Source organism: Haliotis rubra, unplaced genomic scaffold, assembly GCF_003918875.1.
Source record: "Haliotis rubra isolate DU_JTF1 unplaced genomic scaffold, ASM391887v1 Scf920, whole genome shotgun sequence".
Lineage (NCBI taxonomy): Eukaryota > Metazoa > Mollusca > Gastropoda > Lepetellida > Haliotidae > Haliotis > Haliotis rubra.
This window is the reverse complement of record NW_025767658.1, coordinates 368871-393250: the sequence shown is the minus strand read 5'-3', so window position 1 is coordinate 393250 and position 24380 is coordinate 368871. Positions and strand designations below refer to the sequence as shown.

Sequence of the window (24380 nt, the reverse complement as noted above, 5' to 3'; positions counted from 1 at the left end):
AACGTGAAAGTACCTAGTTAGTCGAACAAGGAGCGAAATAGGAACAACATTTCCACGAGAAGATGTCTCGAAGCGGGCATTTAAGAGGCAGGGCCGCTAAACAGTAAAGTTTTCAACATTGATGCACATCCATTAACTGATTTGCAGAATTCCCGTACGGCTGAAACGCCTACACACATCAAAGACATCCTGCAGAATAACAAGCAACTGCTCCAAGAGTTCAAAATGGTAAGTGGAAGTAGTCACGTGACTTTATAAATAACACCGAAAAGGTCACGCGAGCAATCCCTCGACATTGCAGCTAATTATAAGCATTGGGCAAAACCTTCTTTGACGGTCGACTGGGAGTTAGTGGTGGTGAGTTTAGTTTTACGCCACGCATCGGCAACATTCCAGCTATATGGCCGGTCTGTAAATAATCGAGGTGGTCAACAGCATAAGCATCAAGTGCGCAGTGAGAACCGATGTCATCGTAATCAACCAAATCAGCGAGGCTGACCGTTTCGTCCGTTAGTCGCCTCTTACAAACAGCATAGTGGCCTTTTGTGGCAAGCATGGGTTGCTGAACTATTCACCCGGATCTTCACGGGTTAGGGAGTTAATGGTGGGGTTTACGCCGCTTAAGCAATATTCCGGCATCACGGATGGGGACACCAGAAATGAGCTTCACATTGTACCCATGTGAGAACCGAACCCAGATTTTCATCGTGAAGAGAGAACACTGTAACCACTAGGCTACCCTCCTCCCCTCGACATATAAGGGATGCTAACGTCATGATTCCAACACTAGGCTACCCCTCCACACCTCGGTACATATAGGGATGCTAACATCATGATTCCACCACCTCAAACCCCTCCTCCCCTCGACATATAAAGGGATGCCCAACATCATGATTCCACCACTAGGCTACCCTCCACCCCTCGACATATAAGGGATGCCCAACATCATGATTCACCACTAGATACCCTCTCCCCTCGACATATAGGGATGCCCAACATCATAGTACCACTAGGCTACCCCTCCTCCCCCGACATACAAGGGATGCCCAACATCATGATTCCACCACTAGAATACCCCTCCTCCCTCGACATATAAGGGATTGCCCAACATCATGATTCCACCACTAGGCTACCCCTCCCACACCTCGACATATAAGGGGATGCTCAACATCATGATTCCACCACTAGGCTACCCCTCCTCCCTCGACATATAAGGGATGCCCAACATCATGATTCCACCACTAGGCTACCCCAACCCCCACCTGCAGGGATGCACAACATCATGATTCCCACCCACTACGCTACCCTCCTCCCCTCGACATATAAGGGATGCCCAACATCATGATTCCACCACTAAGGCTACCCCTCCTCCCCTCGACATATAAGGGATGCCCAACATCCTTAATTCCACCACTAGGCTACCCTCCACCCCCGACATATAGGGATGCCCAACATCATGATTCCACACTAAGGCTACCCCTCCACCCCTCTGACATATAGGGATGCCCAACAATCATGATTCCACCACTAGTCTACCTCCTCCCCTCGACATATGAGGGATGCCCAGCATCATAATTTACCACTGCAGGCTACCCCTCCACCCCGATATACCATGCCAAGCATGTGATTCCACCCACTAGGCTCACCCCTGCTCCCCTCGACATATAAGGGATGCCCAACATCCTTGATTCCACCACTAGGCTACCCCTCCACCTCCACATATAAGGGATGCTCAACATCATGATTCCACCACTAGAGCTACCCCTCCTCCCCTCGACATATAAGGGATGCCCAACATCATGTGATTCCACCACTGGGCTACCCCAGCCCCACCCCTCGACATATAAGGGATGCCCAACATCGCTGATTCCACCACTAGGCTACCCCTCTCCTCCCTCGACATATAAGGGATGCCCCAACATCATGAGGATTCCACCACTAGGCTACCCTCTCCCCTCGACATATAAGGGATGCCCAACATCCAAATTACAAGCTACCTCGGCTGGGGCCCATCATGGTGCAAACTGCCTCCTCGGCTTATACAGGATGCAGTTCCTGGGGCTGGGATGCTGCGGGCAGGGATGCTGCAGTTTTGGGCAGGGATGCTGGGCATGGGGATTGCTGGCGGTTTTGCGCGGGCTGCGCGGATGCTGGCGGTGGGCTGCGGGGATGCTGGCGGTTCCGGGCATATTTTTGTTAAATTTCGTGGTGGAAGGGTGATGTTCGCTGGTGGGTTTTATGTTCGTGCTGATCCGGGTACGGCATCAGAAAGGGTCGGTGGGCAGAGGACGGCGGCTGGAGGTGTACGGTTCGCTTAATGGGAACAGAAGGTCGGAAGATGGAAGCAGGTGTGAGGTGGTGGGTGAGGTTAGGCGATGGTGGAGGTGGTGGGGAGGTTGATTGAAGGTGAGGTTGGGGCGATGGTGGAAGTGGAGGTTGATTGTGAAGGTGGAGTGAGGTGGAGGTTCTGATGGAATGTGATGGAGGTTGATTGTGGTGGAGTGGAGTGGTGAAGGTTGATGAAGTGGAGGTTGATTATGAAGGTGGAGTGAGTGGAGTGAGGTGGAAGGTTAATGGTGGAGATGTGATGGAAGTTGATTGAAAGAAGGAAGGACGAGTGGTGAAATTAAACGTGGTGGAATGTGATGGAAGGATGGTGAAGATGGAAGGAAGTGGGGATTAATGAAGGTTGGTGTGAAGTGGAGTGGAAGTGAAGGTGGAAGGATTAATGATGAAAGATGGAAGTTGGTGAAGTGGAGTGGTGAAGTGAAGTGAAGGTTAATGGATGAAACGTGATGAAGGATGATGAAGATAGGTAGGGGTGGAGGGATTAATGGAATGTAATGGGGTGGTGAAGTAAAGTGAGTAGGTGAAGTGGAAGTTGATGGGAGATGATGGGAAGTTGGTGAAGTCGTGGTGGAAGTGGAAGTTGATGGTTAGAAGCGTGATGGAAGGGATTGGTGTGGATTAAAATTAAGGGTTAAAGTTAATGAAAGTGTGATGGAAGGATGATTATGAAGTGGAATGGAGTAGGTGAAGTGGAAGTTGATGGTGGAAGTGGATTGGTGAAATTAGGTGGAGTAGGTGAAGGTGGAAGGTTAATGATGGAATGATGGAGGATTGGTGAAGGTGGTGAAAGGTGGAAGGTTAATGATAAGATGGAGGATTGATTAATGAAGGTGGTGAAGGTGGAGGTTAAATGATGGAAGTATGATGGAAGTTGATTGAAGTGGAGTGAGTGGAAGTGAAGTGGAAGGTTGGTTAGAAGCGTGATGAAAGGATTGATTAAAGGTCATTGAAGGTTAGGTTAATGATGGAAGGATTGATTGAAGTCGTGAGTGGGGATGATGTCGTGATGGAGGTTAGTTAGTGAAGATGGAGTGAAGGTGGAGGTTAATGATGGAGTGTGATGGGAGGTTGATTGAAGGTGGGTGGTGGTGAGGTGGAGGTTGATGGTGTGATGGAGGTTGATTGAAGGTGGGTGGTGGAGTGAGGTGGGGCTGGTGGTGTGATGGGAAGTTGATTATGAAGGTGCGTTGAGTGGAAGTTGATGATGAAGATGGTGATGGAGGTTGGTTAGTGAAGGTGGGTGAGGTGGAGGTTGATGATAGGTGTGATGGAGGTTGGTGTGAAGGAGGGTGGTGGGTGAGGTGGAGGTTGATGGTTGAGCGTGATGAAGGTTGATTGAAGATCGTGGGGTTAGGTTTAATGATGGAAGTGGAAGGTTGATTAGGTGGAGTGGAATTGGAGTGGAAGTTGATGGTTAAAGCGTGTCGAGTTGATTAAAGGGTTCGTGGAAGTTAAAGTTAATGGAAGTTGATTAATGAAGTGGAAGGTGGAGTGAAGTGGAAGTTAATGGAATGGATTGATTAAAGGTCGTGGTCGTGAAGGTGGAAGGTTAATGGAAGTTGATTGAAGTGGAAGTAAGTGGAAGTTAATGATGAAGATGGAAGTTGATTAGTGAAGTGGAGTGAAGTGGAAGGGATTGATGATGGAATGGAAGGGATTGGTGAAGTGGAGTGGATAGGTGGAGTGGAAGGTTAATGGATGGAAGTCGTGGAAGTTGATTGAAGTGGAAGGTAGGTGAGGTGGAAGTTAATGAAATAGATGATGGGATTGATTGAAGTGGGTGAGTGGAAGTTAATGATGAAGGTCGTGATGGGGATTGGTGTGAAATTAGGTGAAGTGGGGTTGTGTGATGAAGTTAATTAGTGAAGGTGATGGAAATTGAGTGGAAGGTTAATGGTGGAATGTGATGAAGTTGGTGAAGTGGAGTGAAGTGGTTAATGATGAAGATGGAAGGATTGATGAAGATGGAGTGAAGTGGAAGGGATTAATGGAAGGATTGATTATGAAATTAGGTGGAGTGGAAGTGAAGTGGAAGGATTGGTGGAACATGGTGGAAGGATTGATTGAAAGTGGAATTGAGTGGAAGTTAATGAAGTTGATTAAAATTGAAGTGGAAGGATTAATGATGAAGATGGATTGATTATGAAGTGGTGAAGTGGGGTTAATGATGAAGATGGAAGTTGATTAAAGTGGTGAGGTGGAAGTTGATGATGGAGATGGAAGTTGATTAGTAAGGATCGTGGAGTGAAGTTAATGTGTGAAGTTGATTAAAGTGGAATTGAGTAGGTGAGTGGGGTTAATGGTGGAAGTAAGTTGGTGAAGGTGGGTAGGTTAGGTTGATGATGGAGTGTGATGGGGTTGATTGAAGGTGAAGTGGAATTAGGTGAGGTGGAAGGTTGATGGTTAGGCAATGATAAGAGGTTGATTAGGTGTCGTGGGTTGAGTTGATGATAAGTATGATGGGATTGATTAAGGTGGGTGGGTGGAGTGGTGGGGTTAATGGAATGTGATGGAGGTTGATTGAGGGTGGTGGAATTGAGTGGGATTGATGATGGAATGTGATGGAGGTTGATTATAGGGTGGTGGGTAGGTGGGGAGTTGATGATGGAGTGGATGGAGGTTGATTGTAGGTGGTGGGTGAGGTGATTGATGATGGAGTGTGATGGAGTTGATTGAGGGTGGTGGAGTGAGATGGAGAGTTAAGTGAAGTGGTGGTGGGTTGATTATGAAGGTGGGTGGTGGTGAGGGTGGGGGTTGATGGTTGGTGGGATTGGGGTGTGAGACATGGGTGAGAGTTGAAAGGTTGATGATGAAGCGTGATGGAGGTTGATTGTGAGAGGTGGGTGAGGGTGGAGGTTGATGATGGAGTGTGATGGAGGTTGATTGTGAGAGGTGGGTGGTGGGTGAGGGTGGAGGTTGATGGTTGAGCGTGATGGAGGTTGATTGTGAGCGTTGGGTGAGGTTGTAGGTTGATGATGGAGTGTGATGGAGGTTGATTGTGAGGTGGTGAGGGTGGAGGGTTTGATGGTGAGTCTGATGGAGGTTGATTGTGAGGTGGGTGAGAGGTGGAAGTTGATGATGAGAGGTGTGATGGAGGTTGGTGTGAGAGGTGGGTGAGGGAGGTGGGAGGTTGATGATGGAGTGTGATGGAGGTTGGTGTGAGAGGTGGGTGGTGGGTGAGGGTGGAGGGTTGATGGTGGAGGAGGTGATGGAGGTTGGTGTGAGAGAGAGGTGGGTGTGGTGGGTGAGGGTGGAGGTTGATGGTGGGTGTGATGGAGGTTGATTGTGAGAGGTGGGTGGTGGGTGAGGGGTGGAGGGTTGATGATGGAGAGTGATGGAGTTTGATTGTGAGAGAGGTGGGTGAGGGTGGAGTTTGATGATGAGTGTGATGGAGGTTGATTGTGTGAGAAGTTTGGTGGTGGGTGAGTGTGGAGGTTGATGATGAAAGTGTGAGTGGAGGTTGATTGTGAGAGGTGGGTGGTGGGTGAGGGTGGAGGTTGATGGTGGAGAGTGATGGAGGAGGTTGGTGTGAAGGTGGGTGAGAGGTGGAGGTTGATATGATGGAGTGTGATGGGGAGGTTGATTGTGAAGGTGGGTGGTGGGTGAGGATGTGGAGGTTGATGAGGTGGAGTGGCAGATGGGGGCTGATTGTGAGAGAGGTGGGGTGGTGGGTGAGGTGGGTGGTTGACGGTGGTGAGGTGTGATGGAGAGGTTGATTGTGAGGGTGGGTGAGGGTGGAGGTTGATGATGGAGTGTGATGGAGGTTGGTGTGAAGATAAGGTGGTGGGTGAGTTGAGAGGTTGATAATTGAGGCGTGATGGGGAGAGTTGATTTGTGAGAGAGTAGGTGAGGGTGGAGGAGTTGATGATGGAGTGTGATGGAGGTTGATTGTGAGAGAGAGAGGTGGGTGGTGGGTGAGGTGGAGGTTGTTGATGGTGGAAGTGATGGAGGTTGATTGTGAGAAGTTGGGTGAGGTGGAGGTTGATGATGGAGTGTGATTAGAGGTTGGTGTGAGAAGGTGAGTGGTGGGTGAGGGTGGAGGAGTTGATGGTTGAGCGTGATGGAGGAGGTTGATTGTAAGGAACATGGGTGAGGGTTGAAAGGTTGATGATGAAGTGTGATGGAGGTTGATTGTGAGGAACAGGTGAGGGGTGGGGAGGGTGGAGGTTGATGGTGAAGTGTGATGGAGGTTGATTGTGAGAGGAAGGTGGTGGCTGAGGGTGGTGGAGTTGATGATGAAGTGTGATGGGAGTTGGTGTGAGGAATTAGAGTGGTGGGTGAGGTGGAGGTTGATGGTTGAGCGTGATGGAGGTTGATTGTGGAGAGAGACATAGGTGAGTTGAAGTTGATGATGAGAAAGTGTGATGAGGTTGATTGTGAGGTGGTAGGTGAGGTGGAGGTTGGATGATGGAGTGTGATGGAGGTTGATTGTGAGAGAATTGGGTGAGGGATGGATGTAGGTTGATGGTGGAGAGCTGGATGGAGGTTGGGTGTGAGAAGGTGGGTGAGGTTGGAGGTTGATGATGGCAGGAGGTGTGATGGAGGTTGATTGCGAGAGGCAGGTGAGGTGGGTGGAGGCTGATGATGGAGTGTGATGGAGGTTGGTGTGAGAGGTGGGTGGTGGGTGAGGGTGGAGGTTGATGGTGGAGTGTGATGGAGGTGATGTGTGAGGTGGGTGGTGGGTGAGGGGTGGAGTTGATGATGGAGTGTGATGAAGGTTGATTGTGAGAGGTGGGTGGTGGGTGAGGGTGGAGGTTGATGATGGAGTGTTATGGAGGTTGATTGTGAGAGGTGGGTGGTGGGTGAGGGTGGAGGTTGATGATGGAGTGTGATGGAGGTTGATTGTGAGAGGTGGGTGGTGGGTAAGAGTGCAGTGTGATAGAGTGTGATGGAGGTTGATTGTGAGTGGTGGGTTTGGGTGGTAGTTGATGATGGAGTGTGATTTAGGTTGATTGTGAGAGGTGGGTGGTGGGTGAGGGTGGAGATTGATGGTTGAACGTGATGGAGGTTGATTGTGAGAGATGGGTGAGGTTGAAGGTTGATGATGGAGTGTGATGGAGGTTGATTGTGAGAGATGGGTGAGGGTGGAGGTTGATGGTGGAGCGTGATGGAGGTTGATTGTGAGAGGTGGGTGAGGGTGGAGGTTGATGATGGAGTGTGATGGAGGTTAATTGTGAGAAGTAGGTGGTGGGTGAGGGTGGAGGTTGATGGTGGAGTGTGATGGAGTGTGATGGAGGTTGATTGTGAGAGGTGGGGAGTGGGTGGAGGTTGATGATGGAGTGTGATGGAGGTTGATTGTGAGAGGCGGGTGGTGGGTGAGGGTGGGGGTTGATGGTGGATTGTGATGGAGGTTGATTGTGAGAGGTTGGTGAGGGTGGAGGTTGATGGTGGAGTGTGATGGAGGTTGATGTTGGAGAGTGATGGAGGTTGATTGTGAGAGGTGGGTGGAGGTTCTTGGTGGAGAATAAGGACAATGTGACGGTGATCAACAAAAATAATAGAACAAACATAATAAAACATACACATAATAAAACAAACAAAATAATATTGCCCATCTACATATATGTTATGCTTTATGTTGTCAGATTCGGGATATCAACCATGCCAACTTGGCCCGACTGTGTGGGGCGTGTTTGGATGCTCCCAGCAAGGTACTAGTGGGAGAGTACTGTCCGAAGGGAACGCTACAGGTCAGAACCTTTTTATCTATTGAACTGACCGTTATACCGAAACTGACAGTTATAACGAACTGACGGTTATAACGAACTGACAGTTATATCGAACTGACGGTTATATCGAACTGACGGTTATATCAAACTGACGGTTAAATCGAACTGACAGTTATAACGAACTGACGGTTATAACGACTTGACAGTTATAACGAACTGACGGTTATGTCGAACTGACGGTTATGTCGAACTGACTGTTATATCGAACTTACGGTTATAACGAACTGACGGTTATATCGAACTGACTGTTATATCGAACTTACAGTTATAACGAATTGTCCTGACCACTGGATATTTTAGTCAAATGTGTTTGACGACCTACAACGATCTTAGGTTAGTCGTCTCTGTGAGTTCGTTATAACCATAGTTCCCTGTAGTCAATCACTAGTTGCTGTCTTATAATTGTTAGAACGTTTTGCTGATCAATGACAATGTTTTAGTACATTTTGTCAGCCCACTCCCTGTTCAGTGCCAGGAAAGTTATATGAGCGAAACGTTGAAAAAGATAACCCCGCTTCTTGCTACAACGTAGGATCCGGATGAGATTCAAGGCTTGTCGAGTCTCTCAAGCACATTATTCTGAAACGTTTCAAGGCAGACATAGTAGGATCAGCCAATTGACCTGGTGCAGAATGTATTGACTATCTGCTGAAGGTCAAATCTATACATACTTCACCTGTGACGATGTGGGATAGAATTATTCTTCTGTAACCCATTCTTGTCGTAAGAGGGTAGTCAGGCTCGCTGGCTTGGCCGACACATGTCGTATTCCAGTTGCTTCGATCGACGCTCATACTGTTGATCACTGGATTGTCTGGTTTAAACTCGATTATTTAGAAACGCAAAATAGCTGGGATATTGTTGAGTGTGGCGTTAATCAACCCATCGATCGATTAATCAATCAATCAATCAATCAACCAATCGATGTGAGTATCAATCTGTGAGTATGATTTTTTTAAAACTAACATCTGCTCCCCCGAGACCGATCTCCCAACTTCACGTCTCCACAGGATCTGCTGGGCAACGCCCAGATTAAACTGGACGCGCAGTTTAAGTTTTCCCTTGCAATCGACATCGTGCAGGTGAGTGAACGACGAAATTAATTTTAGATATAAATCTGTTCACTTATTCTGTTTAGCTGAGTTAAACTGATTGCCAGCTTTCTATTTCATGTGTCTGTTGTTTGACATTTTGTCTCAGTTTTTGTCCTGCCAGTGACATTTCCGTACAGTTATTAGCTGTTCATATTAATCAGGTGTTGAGTCGCCTCCCCTAACCACACCAGGATCTGATTATAGGATTTTTCAAGAAAGCAATTCTTAAGCTTAATGGATACATGTTATGATTATAACTAACTATTACTAGAAGTTTGTAAAATTGTCAAAGTTTCTGAAAGTTAGCGGGTCTCTGAAACAATATGTAACGACATTTTGACATAAGTTGAAATTTTACGTCAGGTTTTAGGAAAACGCACTTGGAATTGTCCGTAAGCCATTTAAACTTTGTCGACTTTGAGTGTTTGGGGCATTTTGGAGACTTTGCCATATAGCTGGGACAGTGGATAGTTTCATTCAAGTTGGGAATTAACGAGGGCGAAAACCCTAAATATGACAACAGGATTCAAACCCACGATTAGAGCATCTTGCAGAATTACAAGTGACTGCATTCCCCCTTTGTACCCAATAATGTACAAAGTTTTCGTGTTCTACAGGGGATGTGCTTCCTCCACGACAGCCATCTACGTCGTCACGGTCGTCTGAAGAGCAGCTGTTGTCTGATTGACAATCGTTTCACTGTCAAACTAGCTGACTTTGGGCTGCAGACGTTGTACAGCAACATCACCGTTGACAAATCATCCCAGGAATATCTTAACGGTGCGTCCAGTGAATGAGCGGGTGTACACTTTTGTTCGAGAAAAGGTCTGATTTGTCGGGTCAAAATTAGAAAGGTAGCACGAAAGAACATGTCAACACTGAGAACTTGTTTGAGAACCAAAATAACCCAAACCTGTACCGTGACATCTTCGTCGCTCCAGGGTCTATTTTTCACATGTAAATACTCTTCGTCCAGTTTCCGTTACCATGGAGGAAGTGACGTCATATTCACAATTTCTCCTACCAATACGTTGTACAATATTTCTCTGTGTGCTTATAACCGGTGTGTGTTTTGAAAATATACCACAATCGAATATAAGGCAGCAAATAGTCAACTGCATCCTTCTTTGTGGAAGATATAAGAGTCTACTTGGGCGAGTAGTTGGGTGTGTGAGTGAGTGACTGGGTGACTTACTGACTGGCAGACGGACAATGGCATTTTTCTTTATGGAAGAGTTAGGGTGAGTGAGTGAGTGTGTGAGTGAGTGAGTCTTTGGACGGGTGAGTGAGCGGGTGAGTGTTTGGATTGGTGAGTGAGTGAGTGTTTAGATGGGTGAGTGTGTGAGTGAGTGAGTGTTTGGATGGGTGAGTGAGTGAGCGAGTGAGTGTTTGGATGGGTGAGTGAGCGAGTGAGTGTTTGGATGGGTGAGTGTGTGGGTGAGTGAGTGTTTGGATGGGTGAGTGAGTGAGTGTTTGCGGAGGTTATGGTCGGGTATGTGTGGGTGGGTGTGTGAGTGAGTGAGTGAATCACCGATTTAGGCTATGAAATATTCGGGCATACAAATAATCTGGATTGCTCTAAAAATAACACAAATTGTAATTCAGTACTGATGTATTTCACACTGGTATCACAGTCGATGTAAGATTCATCATATCAATGAATGTCTCACAAAGATAGGGATAGGTGCCTGACGTCTTATGGATGATTTATCGATTTCACAGACTAATGTACTGAGAAACATTACCTTCGTTTGCTTGCCATTTGCATTGCCTTCGTGAAATACACTAGAATGGTTTAGTATTGGTTTAATGATAGTTTCTTGCAATTAACAGAATGTTTATGGGCAGCACCTGAAGTACTACGGGGTGACGTTTCTAAAGGAACCAAAGAAGCGGATATGTACAGTTTCGGCATCGTTCTGCAGGAGATAATCACGCGAGAATCTCCTTTCTATAACGAGATATTGGATGTAACGGTGTCAGGTTGTATATCAGTAATGACCTTTATTGATTGCGTACGATCAGTCTGTTGATGTGTGCATACGTGCGTATGGCAAATTCTAATGATGGTTGCTTTTCTTTTTTCCTTTTATCCAGAAACAAACATGCCGCACCCACACAAACCCACGAACACACACAGACACATACGCTCCAACGACCCTAACCAAATATCAACTGGTTATAGAATCGACTCGTGACGATCCGGGTTAGAATTGGTCTTCCATGCTTGTTGTAGGAGGCGACTAACGGGATCAGGTGGTCAGGCTTGCTGATTTGGTTGACACATGTCATCGGTTCCCAGTTGCGTAGATCGATTTTCATGCTTTTGATCACTAGATTGTCTGGTTCAGACTCGATTATTTACAGACCGTAGTTACATAGCTGAAATATTGTTGAGCAGGGCGCTAAATAAAAAACAATCCAAGTAAAAGAAACAAACAAACGTAAACAAATCATCTAAAATTAATTTCTACTTGTCTCTATCCTAAGTCTAATTCCGTAGTGTCATTTCTTCATTCCAGATATACTTGCCAAGGTCATCAAGGGAGGTAACCCTCCTATGCGACCCAGCTGTGAAGTACCAAACAGCTTGACGGAGCTGCATGAGCTGATGCAGAGCTGCTGGGCAGAGGATCCAGAGGGCAGACCGAGCTTCCAATCCATACGAAAAGACCTCAAGAAAATACTCGCGTGAGTCAAACCCATTCCGTTATGAGATTCCTGTGTGATCATTATACCTCTGTCGTCGTTCTAACCCTGTTACTATGCTTCCAATGTAGACATGTTTGCCCTGTAAGTGGTCTTCCCCAGTGACCATTATTCCGCTGTGAGCTTACTTTCCGAGCCACTGTGACCATTCTTCCCCAATGATTATTCTTCCCGAGTGACCATACTTCTGCTGTGACTGCTCTTCCCATGTGACAATTATTCCTTGGTGACCGCCCTCCCAGTGTGACCATTCTTCCCTTGTGAACTTTCTTCCCGTGATCGTTCTTCCCCAGTGACCATTCTTCCAATGTGACTGCTCTTCCCATGTGACAATTATTCCTTGGTGACCGCCCTACCAGTGTGACAATTATTCTTTGGTGACCGCGCCTCCCAGTGTGACCACCTTATTGAACTTTTCTTCCCGTGATGTTCTTGTGACAATGCTCTTCCCATGTGACAATTATTCTTTGGTGACCGCCCTACCAGTGTGACCATTCTTCCAATGTGACTGCTCTTCCCATGTGACAATTATTCCTTGGTGACCGCCCTACCAGTGTGACCATTCTTCCCTTGTGGACGTTTTTTTCCCCAATTGTCATGCTTCCCCAGTGACAAACCAATATAAGCGATCTGAAACTATGATCGTTTGTTAAACTACTTTTTTCCCAAGTTGAATAAAAATCTAAGATTTAAATTTTCAACTGGCAAGATAGAATTATGAGGATTCGCAATCTAAATTTAACTTTATTCGATTTACATTTTTGTTTAAAGTGAAATTCATCGGTACGTTTTCATTCCAAACAGACTATAAGTTATGTTATATATGTATATGCATATCTTGTATAAACACATCTCACCACCACCGGCCTTCCCGTACATCCCCTTCTCACAACTTAAAAAACACATCTCTGATGCAATTGCAAACCAAAATAGGACATCAATTATTGAAAAGCATAGCCAAATGGAATTCACTTGTACGTTTTCACTGCAAACAGACTATAGTCGAAAATGAATAATAGGACAATGGAGTTTTTTTTAATTTTGTCACTGTTGATACTGACGATAACTAGTAACGCAACATGACCTTATTTTTCCTGTCACCATCTACCTGGAGAGATGAAGAGATTTATTTCAATTCTGTAGAGTTTGACCACAAACATGGCTAAAAGAGTAATAAGGCAACCAAAATAGTACGTCATCTACGTTGAGTTTGTAGGCGTTTTGGTGAGTCCGGGAACTTGCTGGACTCCCTTCTGAGACGCATGGAGCTGTACGCCAACAACCTGGAGAAGCTGGTGGAGGAGAAGACGCATGAGTTGCGGGAAGAGAAGAAGAAGTCGGAGGAGTTGCTGTATCAGATCCTCCCCAGGTAGATAAACACACGTAAAATCCACCCAGGTAGAGCAAATCAAGCAAGACAAAGACCTATACAGTGCTTCGAAGTATGTTCCCATTTTGCCTGTAAGAGACCAGGAGTCTGATCACTATTAGTCGGCTGCAGCCCTAACGCCTTGTGGTCTGATCTGTGATCATGCGTTGTTCCGGGAGCTGTCCTAAAGGTTTCCCCATGTTTAAGCGTCAACCTTGTTAATGTGTCATTCTCCAGATGTTTGGGGTTGAATGAAATGTACACTGCCTCTTTTGTGTCTCTTTTGACTGGCATGCTGTCCGTGCAGCAACATTTTCAGATAAGTTAGAGCTGTGTTGGTATTGTATGATGTGGAGTGTTCAGTAAATTGTTTTGGTTGTGTTCTGAAGAATGATCTTGGAGTCATTTGTAACATTCTGCTGCGTTTGGACACACAGTGTCAAAACCTCAAAAAAGACCCGTTTCTTTAGCTATTCAAATTAAGTCCGTTTATAGCATTACATGCTTATAAAATATGTCTACATTTGAATCTGCTACAGATCTGTAGCTGAGAGGTTAAAGCGAGGCCTGAGAGTTGAGCCCGAGGAGTTCGAATGTGTCACCATCTACTTCAGTGACATCTGCGGTTTCACCAACATCTCCGCCAGGTCAAGCCCCATGCAGGTTAGTTCTTGATTAACGACATCACAGGGACTCCATATTCCTCTCCACTACTACATCCACGTCTGACGACCGCCTCCGTAGTGTGGTGATTAGAGCGTCCGCCCGGAGAGCGGAAGGTCGCGGGTTCGATCCCCGACCGCGTCATACCGAAAAGACGTTAAAATATGGTACTTGTTGGTCCCTGCCTGGCGCTCGGCATTAATGGGTACAATAAGGACTGGTCGGCTCGGAGTCAGTATAATGTGTCTGAGTGGGGTATTCATGCTTCACTGCGGCATGGTATCTCAGTGGGCTAGCATTATAAAACCAGCTTAAGTCTGGGCTAGTACAAACAGCCGCACATACACATACACACGTATGCACGTCGTCATATGAGCGAAATATTCTCCAGCACGACGTAAAACCCAATTTCACCTCACCTCACCTCCACGTCTGACAGGATGCCATGGATAATGAACACAGAAATTTAATTCTAAATTTTAAAATCTTTAGAAAATATCCGGTGTATATTTATCCACATCTGAACTCTTCAAAGGTAGAAAAAAAATGTAGAAAATACTTCATAACCCGCAATGATGCTCGTCCACAGACTGGATAACGCCATCACGTGATGTTCAGAAGAGTAGAACGGTCTTCTTGTAATTACCGTATCTCATGTACTACAAAATACTCGCCTACGCGATCACACAGACGCAAGAAAAAAATACGCAAAATGTAATCAAACAATCACAATAATTTATTTTTTTACGGTTACATGTTTGTCCTCAGGTGGTGGACCTCCTCAACGACCTCTACTCCTGCTTTGACGCTGTCATCGACGCCTACGACGTCTACAAGGTACCCGTTTGGTACCTTCATTAGGATTATATAAACAATAACCAAACAGTATCATACACGTAATATTTATGCTGTGTATCAAGTGCAACCATGGGGATATAGTGAGTGAGTTTAGTTTTACGCCACACTCAGCAATATTCGAGCTATATGGCGGCTGCCTGTAAATAATCCAGTCTCGACCAACCAATCCGTGATCAACAGTATGAGCATCGATCTACGCAATTGGGATACGATGGCACGTGTCCCCTAAGTCAGCGAGCTTAACTGCTCGATCCCGTTAATCGCTTCGTACGACAAGCATGGGTTACTGAAGTTCAATTCTAACCGGATCTTCACGGGTCCAAGAATATACTGCTATATATCATCTACACTGGAGAATAGCCAGTCTGGATTAATTCCTGAAGCAGATTATGTGTATGGATCACTGAAATCCAGTGTTGACATTGGGTGGCTGCGAAATGGGTATGTTCTGCCTCACGACAACGAATACTTAATGTGAATCAATAACCCGTCGCTTTTTTAGCCTACAGTGTTGGATTTATGAGTGAGAGAGTTTAGTTTTACGCCGCTTTTAGCAATATTCCGGCGGGGAAAACCAGAAATGGGCTTCACATATTGTACCCATATGGGGAATCGAACCCGGGTCTTCGGCGTGACGAGCGAACGCTTTAACCACTTGGCTACCCCACCACCCCGGAAGTTATGAGTAAATATGTACAACCTGACGGACATATTAGGATTTCCCAGATTGTGAAAGGTAGAAATCTTTGCTAGAACGGAATGAAAACACCAGCTTGTCGGGTCACAGACAATGGCAGAAAAAAAGAAAGGGAAATATGTAGCCCAGTGGTCAACATAGGGATGAAGTTGCCTCGCTTAGCCGTACAAGAATCCGACAACGATAGTTCGATGGTTCCATCCCCAAGTTCGTCCCAATGTTGGCCATTGGTCTGAATCAAACGATACCATTTGAGAATAATATTGCGTACACCAATTTCTAATGGTACTGAGTAAAGCAAGCAGGAATAACTGATCGTGTGTGAAACGCTAATGAGATTGATAACGTAATGTCTTCATACCCTCTCCCAGGTGGAAACTATCGGCGACGCGTACATGGTTGTTTCTGGCCTACCACAGAGGAACGGAAATAAACACGCCGAACAGATCGCCCTGATGTCGCTGGCTCTTCTGAGGGCGATAGACACGTTCAGGATGCGCCACCTACCGGGGGAGAAACTCAATCTGAGGATTGGCTTGCATTCAGGTAGGAAGAAGCGGCTGTAAATTATGTCCGTTGATGTACTTTAGATATATTCTATGTTTCAAAATCACATGAATTTATCTCCAGACTTACCAACTGGAAACGTAGTGTGACGTTTGTTCTGATTTATATAATGTCTATTTATATATGTTTTACATTTTTTTCACTACCGAGGTCAACAAGGAATTACCCACAACAAAGTTGTGTGTGAAACTACAACAAAGTTGTGTGTGAAACTATGCGACAAAATACTAATAGACTGACCTCTGACATAGCGACAGTGTGTTTAAGGGTAGGGGAGTGGGTAATATACTCATGCCAATAATGGTTGTCACCCCCCTCCCCACCCCAACCCCCACACACCCCACACACCCTCTCCAATACAAAAAAATTGAAGGGGGTGACAACCATTATTGGCATGAGTTTATATACTTTGTCACGTACGCAAAATATGTTTTATCAAATTTCAGTTTTGAGCCCAATTATTGCCCGTTAAACGAAACAAACAACCAAATCTGTCCGTGATGCTAAGTAATATTCTGCAGGCGATGTGGGATGTTTGATGTTTTCTCCAAAGACAATGATTGTTGTTTTACCTCTCCTAATATGCCATATTTTATATGTTTATTTTTTCTACACATGGTGGAATATTTCTTTCATGCGGATCCGTGTGATATTTATTTTTACACAGGGTCTGTGTGTGCGGGAGTGGTTGGACAGAAGATGCCGAGATACTGCCTATTTGGAGACACCGTAAACACGGCGTCTAGGATGGAATCTCATGGAGAGGGTGAGGACATCCCCCTTAGTCAAGGGCGTTACGAGACTATGAACGTTCTGCTCCCATCATTAAAAAAGACTCTCTAATGTTGTGGTTTCGTCATAGCGTCACTAACTAACCAGACGGATTCCGCCTTGCCTTTGTTTCAGACAGGTTGGCGTCGGCCGGTAAAAACAGTGTCGTCGATAATGAAAATCGTTTTTGTAATCATACATATCTTACATTGCGAAATGCATCAGGTGACAAGAGTACCTTGAAGACGTTGGTAAGGACACTTGTAGACAGACAGCATGGCTACTCATAAGCGAAATGGACTCAAAAACACGGAGCGAAACTCTTCTCCCACAAACTTTCAAAATAATATAAACCTTGAAATTAAATTTTTCACGAACATGTTCAGATATTCCATATGTTGTTTTCCGACACTCTACACAATCTCACCACTTTGGGGTTCTCATAGTATTCTTTAGAAACAATTTCGGAACTTTTGAAATTTCAAATTATCGTCTGGTACGATTTACATCTGAGGGTTCATGTCATTTGCTCGGGATTTTATGATGCACACGTAAAATCGTAAGACGCTGTGAGGGTATGTGTTTTCATCACTTGATGTGAAGCAGTTTCATTGCAGCTCTGAAGATCCATATCAGCGACCCCACAAAACTGATTCTGGACAACTTCCTCACATTTAACATTCAAAAGAGGGGCGACATAGAGGTGAAGGTCAGTATATCAAATTTACCATGAATATAGGAAAATACGGCTTTGGATTCGTCAGGGGAGGTCACATGTATCAGAACGGCATTGATGGCGTTGTGAATCCTTAATGATCCGGGTTATAAATTGTCTTCGGTACCCCATGCTTGTCGTAAGAGACGACTAACGGGATCGGACGGTCAAGCTCGCTGACTTGGTTGACACATGTCATCGTTAAACAAACAAACAAACAAACACTGGCCCGAAGCTCATTCTGCTGATCACTGGATTGTCTGGTCCAGATTCGATTATTTATAGCCCGCCGCAATATAGCTGGAATATTGCTGAGTGCGGCGTACATCTAAACTCATTCACTCACTCAAACACTGGCCTTGGAATACAGAACGTCTGCAATTTGAAAAATTACCCATAGGACGGCATGTCAAAAGGTTTTGAAGCAGTAATAGTTCTTGAAAAATCCATGTACTTCACAGGTAACATGATCAGTCTCACAATGTCGGTAGAACGACTTGCTACAACAAAAATATATCATATACCTGGACTTACCCAATAAGGGTTGAAAATGTTAAACACCTACGGCGTCCTCCTGTGTCTTGCACGGGTGTTCTGATAAATATTGCGAATTGAAACTCACACCAAAAGGAGAAATTTCCTGTTCATTTAGGAGCGTGTGGTAGCCTCGTGGTTAACGCGCCCGCTCGTTCGGCTGAAGACCCGGGTTATACTCCCCACATGGGTACAATGTGTGAAGCCCATTTCTGGTGATATTGCTCGAATATTGCTAAAGGAGTCGTAACACCATACCCACACACTCTGTTCAATTAATATAACAGTAATGCATGCAAAGCTTGTTGATATGGACTCTTGTCCTCTTCTGCAACAGCGGTTTAAGGATTTTACTTTTATTCACAGGGGAAAGGTGTGATGTCTACATATTGGCTGCTGGCGTCCTCCCCCTAGTCTCCAGACACTGGCGGAAGATCTCCCCCAATCGTCTTTTGTGACTAGTGATTATTGTCAATGTCAAACTTTCCTGCCTAACTTATATAAACATTAAGTGTTCATTCTTACAAAGTATTGAATAAGCACGACATGGCCACTAGCTTTGGGAGGGAGTAATCAAAGGAAGCCACAGAACTTCACCCCAAGGAAATTGGAAACGTGTGAAACCTCAATCAGTTAAGATTTCAAGTAACGTGAGAAACGAAGCCTCGTTTGGATACAGAGCAGCAGTTGAAATCACCGCTCGATGACTACCCTCAAGTGCCTCACCGATGTGGTACCAACAGAGACAGATTGTAATAATGTCGTCATATACTTGCATGGTTCTTGAGACAGATTGTGATGATGTCATGTGAAGCCACTCCTACTCAAATGTCAATTATATTCAAAGGTCGACTTAATCTTTGAAGAAAACTTCAAACGGAGAAACGTTGTAATTAAGTCGTTTCATGCATATATTTGCATAAATCTTTATCAGTCCTGCCTGAGATGTCAAGTTCATTCATTGGTCGATGTAAACTTTGATAAAAGAAATTCCGTGGTTGTGGTAAATATGGCAAATGATTTATGGCCACCATTGAAGTCGAACTCTTGTCCGTGGGGTGAGAATGTCAAGGTCATAATCAAACAGAAATCATGCTAAAGCTTGTGCCGCACTTTACAAAACAAATGTTACAGCACATGTGATTAAACGATTCTGATTGGATATTACATTGAAAAGGTCAAGGTCAAAATGACTTACTGGTCAACTTCAGCTTTTAATTTGTGTAAAAGCCATAATATCTTTGTCATCATCTGAGATAAAGGATACTCTCTACAGCCTATACGCCTAAAGCAAAGCTTAATAGGAAACTCTCCATGGAGAGGACAGCACAATACAATTTAAAACGAATGACATCGGAAACCAAGCTAACTTTAAGCTTTTATTAGGATGCCTGTTAGTAAAAGAGTTTTAGTGCCCGAAGTCCATCAAGCTGGAATAGAAAGGAAAATAGATAGATAAAAACAGACAAAAATAATTTGAAAGATTTCATAAATTAAGCCTAGGCAGTCCGCCTGTCTTAAATCATTCGTCCCAGATTCTCTGATTATAATACCACAATATATATACACATTGAAGTGAATCACGATATTCCAATGAATATGTCTCGAAGATGACGACGATACTCACGTGTGTTTTGCGGAACGACACACATGCTTCCTCCGCAGTTGGTTCCGCAGCACAGCGTTCCTGTTGGCATACACACAGCAAATGGGACGTCATCGGTTATACCACAACGGGGAAATAGTTCAGTAGTTACATCACTCTTATAAACAGAGATATAGAGATACTAGCCACAAAATGACATACATGCTATGGATCATGTTTGATATATACTCATGTCAATAATGGTTCTTCACACCCCTCCACCCCAACCCCATCATACCCCCACCCCACCCTCTCCAACTAAAAAAATTGAAGGGAGTGACAACCATTATTAGCATGGTATATTATAACAAATCGACAACGAGGATCAAAATGAACTAATACGTAATTATCTGGTAACCTCTTTTGGGCCTAAGTTTTATGATGAACTGAAAGAGGCCTGCAATACTGGGCACGGTTTTGAAAATCCAGCGTATGACAGGATCATTGCACACGCTTATCCGTGTGCAACATCAGCTACTCGAAAATTGCACCTAAATGCACTTTTGCCCCGTGGTAATCCAGACGGTGCATGGCGACATAAAACTGAAGTCAAAGAAACATGCCATTGCAAACCACTTTCTTTGAGTGATAATAGGGTATACTATCGAGTATTGACTTTCGATCAGCTACTACTCGGCGACATGCAGGTGGTCGACAGCGTTCCACCTTTCAGCGGAAAGATCGGTTTCCTCATGATTGACTTCACGTCCATACACACACATCCAAGCATACGACAACAGCAGACCTACCTTTAGGGGCAAGGCACCGCACATCCAAGCATACGACTTACCTTCTGGGCAGCCTGGTAGGTCATCCCGTCCACATGATAGGGCAGATGCCGGAATAAGGCGAACGAACGCGAGGACAACCTGTTGAAAGGGGAGTGAGAGCTGTTAGATATAATTCCTGCAGATGAATTCCAAGTTATTATATAAAAAAAATATAATAAAAGATTAGCTAGGTAATGATAACCACTTGTGGTGGATAGGCATTCACAGGGACAGGTGGAGACTTTAGATTCATTTCCTTCGAGGATTGCAACCAAAATGCACTTTTGTCGCTCTATCAAGGAGAGGACTATTTCAGGGCGATTCCTTGAGTCCTTTCATTTCTGTTTGTCAGTCAGTCGTAACGAGGAAGGTTGTCGTTGCCAACAAAGGACCCCATTCAGAAGAAATCTCCAAAAATCTCACCCTCAACTCCTTCACATAGTACCTTGAAATTATTGCCAGGGTAGAATCCACCTCGGAAAAGGCGATTCTCCTTGTCGGCTCGCCGCGAATAGCTGCTCACTTGCTGATTCGGCGTTAATCAACATGTACTCCTCACACAATCCTTGTTGAGTCTTTCAAGCTCCAATACAAACCAACATCATTCATCTGGACACGTGCAGCAAAGCAGCAAAAGAGTATGATTGGCAATTGAACTGGTGCAGAATTGATTGACTATCTGCTGGGGCGTCAAATCTGTGATACTTATGGAGACAGGTTAGAACGTCCTACCATATTCATGCGGTGTTTTTGATTGACGAAACAGGAATTTGGACACACTCAACACAAAAATTCACGTTGAGACAATATAATATCAAAATCTGTTTGAGTTTGATCTTTCCTTTGACTGCCGAGACATTAACTGAGAACTAATTTCATTTGGAAAAACTAAAAACAATAATATATTGCGGAAGGTGTTCTGCACTTGTTGGTTGATGACTTTAGAAGGACGGGGTTCGGCTTCTAACATCAGTTAAGAGGTGAAGCTATATTCTGTCTGTCTCACACCGTGACAATGCTGAGGGAGTGCTGAGCTGTAACATCTCAATTCAAGTCTCTTTTTCAAAAGCTTTAAATATATTTCCATACTGATTATTTACATTAGATTAATCTAAATATGTATTAATATTCATACTGAAAATATCCTACTTACCACCCGTTGTTGGCCATTGCGGAAAGTTCACGCTTGCTGAAATTAAAACGAAGTTATTGAAGATCTATAAATGCCAGTGCACCTGAAATCATCATTATAATTACAGAGGGGTTTACAAAATATACTCACGTTATTGTTTGTGAGCATATCTTAGGACGTTTGCAGTATGGCAACACATGCCCATGTGTAAGGATATACTCTATATTTCATTGTGTAACAGGGCGTTTCTATCTGAGTGAGTGAGTACGATGTTACGCCGTTCTAGCAATATTCCAGCTATATCCCGGTGGGGGACACCAAAATTAGCTTCCACACATTGTATCCCATGATGTGAAACCGTAGGGCCTTCGGCGTGATAGCTCAACGTTTTAACCACTCAGGCTACCCCACAGCCCCTTAAATATAAGCATCCTGGAGATACCATCGCTATTATACAGATCAGATATGCGACGATGTTATCTGATGGCAACGATATTATTCAGTGAAGCCTATGTCCATCTTGCCACCAAAAACTGGAATATTGATAAAGTGGCAATAAATTCCATATTGTTCAGCGAAGCCTATTCGGGTGTCTCTGCATGCGATATTGTAACGGTATATGGCTAAAAGCGGCGTAAAAACTAGACTCACTAAACTCGGTCAATTCACTCCATGTTGGTCCATGCTGATCCTTGTACTGTCGCTATCATGAAGTTACATATGGGCGTCCTTAACTCTAAATCTACTTTTCAAAACCTAAATAGGGTGCATGTGAAAACCAGGGATCGTTAGCGGAACGAAATATCGTCATAAGTAGAGGTAAAGCAAAAAAGGTTGTATTCATAAAATCTTATTCCACCTTGAAATCATGGGATTTCGGTTATATATACTCAGTTCCAAAATAAATTTGTATCACGTGAAATTGAGACAATGGTGAACAAAAGACGATTCTGTGCTCATGAAAACATGCTAAGTGAACACAGCCATTACATTACATTGTAAGAGTCCTTACACTGAACACACACGAAGCGTAAATAAGACGTCGTATTGCGCTGTTTACTAACGTCATTGAAGACTCATGGAACGTGGCATTCCAGTCTCCATTATCAGTCCCTACCGCCTTGATTTATGTTTCATGTCAATTTGAACATTCTCATATCTTTTGAAATTCAGTGTACTATCACAGTAACCTTCAGCAACCAATGTTAGCTTCCGCAAAAATCAAAACAGAGTAGCCGGTGGTCATTCGCTGACTTGGTTAATGCAAGCCATTGTATCTCATTTTGCATAGACCCGTGAAGGTCCGGGGTTAGAATGAGCCTTCACTAACCCATACTTGTCGTAAGAGGCGACTTAACGGGATCGGGTGGTCAGGCTCGCGGCTTGGTTGACACATGTCATCGGTTCCCTGATTGCACAGATGGATGCTCATGTTGTTGGTCACTGGATTGTCTGTTCCAGACACGATGATTATTTACAGACTGTCGCCTTATAGCTGGAATATTGCTGGAGTGCGGCGTAAAACTAAACTCGAGCATGACCATCGATCCCGTTAGTCGCCTCTTACGACATTAAGCATGGGTTGCAAGGAAGATTCATTCTAACCTCGGACCTTCGCGGGTCTTCTGCATAATCGAACACAAAACAATTTGGGAAGTAATGGAACACTTGTTTGCATTAACAATATTTTTCACAAGGTTGGTATTGTCTGTTACAGTTCATAAGCACTACAAGCTCGTTCTAAGTCATGATTGAAAATATCTGGATAGACTCTGCAAATCTTTATACTCATGCTAATAATAGTTTCAATTCGTCCTCCCCACCCCAACCCCCCAATAATAACCCCACTCACCCGTCCCACACCCTCTTCCAATAAAAAATGTAGAGGTTGATATACATTATTGACATGAGTATAGATTCCCTACACACCGAAGTCTTCATTTAAGGATGTGAAAATTGCAAATGCATTTTTGTGCAATTTGCAAAAGAAATCGAAAGAACTACCTGTTTTTTATCTTCTTCTTTATTGTTGGTGCATGAACAAATATTGCCGGAAAAAATTGATACATGACGCTAACCAATTGTCTTTTGATGATTGATCGGTTGTATTGAACCAATCATCAATTATGAGATTTTAACCAATTCCCAACAATAGTGTCTAACCATGCGGACATGTTGGAATATTACTATGACAGACGTGCATCCAGTTTTACTCGCAGAAATAAATGAAATATGTTACCGGACAGAACCATAGAACAGAGTTAGCATGTTATCACACCAGTAGAATCTTCATGACTTTAATAATGACTGGTTTGAAGTGAACAGTGGTAAACTGGCAGATGTCTTGGCGATAACACATGCCGATTAGACATGCCTCTCATATTTCGGGTTTTTCTTCTCAATAACTAGATAAAGGTTATTTAAGTAACCAAATAAGCTCTGGTGGAAAATGGTAACTAAAGTTAGGCGGTATGATGACCCGCAAGGAAGAGGTTTTCAGGCTACCCGTGGTATACCTATGGAATTTGTCATACGCATAGAGCCATACTGACTGCTATTACAGAGGTCACTAGGGACCGTAAAATAATTTATGGCTAGGGGCTGATGATGATTTTAAAGGGACTGCGGGTGGGGTGTCATCCTTATCGTTCAGAGGAGTCGGGAGGGTCATCAATTTTGTACACGTAATGTACTGTGGGGCAATTTTGTCACATAGATATATTAAAAAATATACTTAAAATCTATCGGAAAGGGAAGGTGGGGATGATTGTCTTTGAA

General features: G+C 44.3%; 1 protein-coding gene and 1 long non-coding RNA gene across 2 annotated transcripts; one reads left to right on the top strand and one right to left on the bottom strand.

The window, feature by feature from the left end:
- The first annotated feature begins 213 nt into the window (after nucleotides 1-213).
- Nucleotides 214-18469, top strand: LOC124264385 (atrial natriuretic peptide receptor 1-like). The gene is made up of 13 exons (XM_046699132.1): nucleotides 214-228; nucleotides 7935-8039; nucleotides 9089-9160; nucleotides 9790-9952; nucleotides 11006-11142; nucleotides 11676-11863; nucleotides 13098-13250; nucleotides 13790-13913; nucleotides 14682-14750; nucleotides 15840-16014; nucleotides 16703-16801; nucleotides 17424-17515; nucleotides 18422-18469. The coding sequence occupies exons 1-13, from the start codon at nucleotides 226-228 to the stop codon at nucleotides 18467-18469; spliced, it is 1428 nt and encodes a 475-aa protein (XP_046555088.1). The 5' UTR covers nucleotides 214-225.
- A 952-nt stretch (nucleotides 18470-19421) lies between these two features.
- On the bottom strand, nucleotides 19422-23862 carry LOC124264373. Its single transcript, XR_006895118.1, has 5 exons — nucleotides 23842-23862; nucleotides 21624-21659; nucleotides 20491-20569; nucleotides 19683-19742; nucleotides 19422-19485 (listed from the first exon to the last, which is right to left on the bottom strand). It is a non-coding gene; the product is annotated as an uncharacterized LOC124264373 (long non-coding RNA).
- Between the last annotated feature and the right edge of the window lie 518 nt (nucleotides 23863-24380).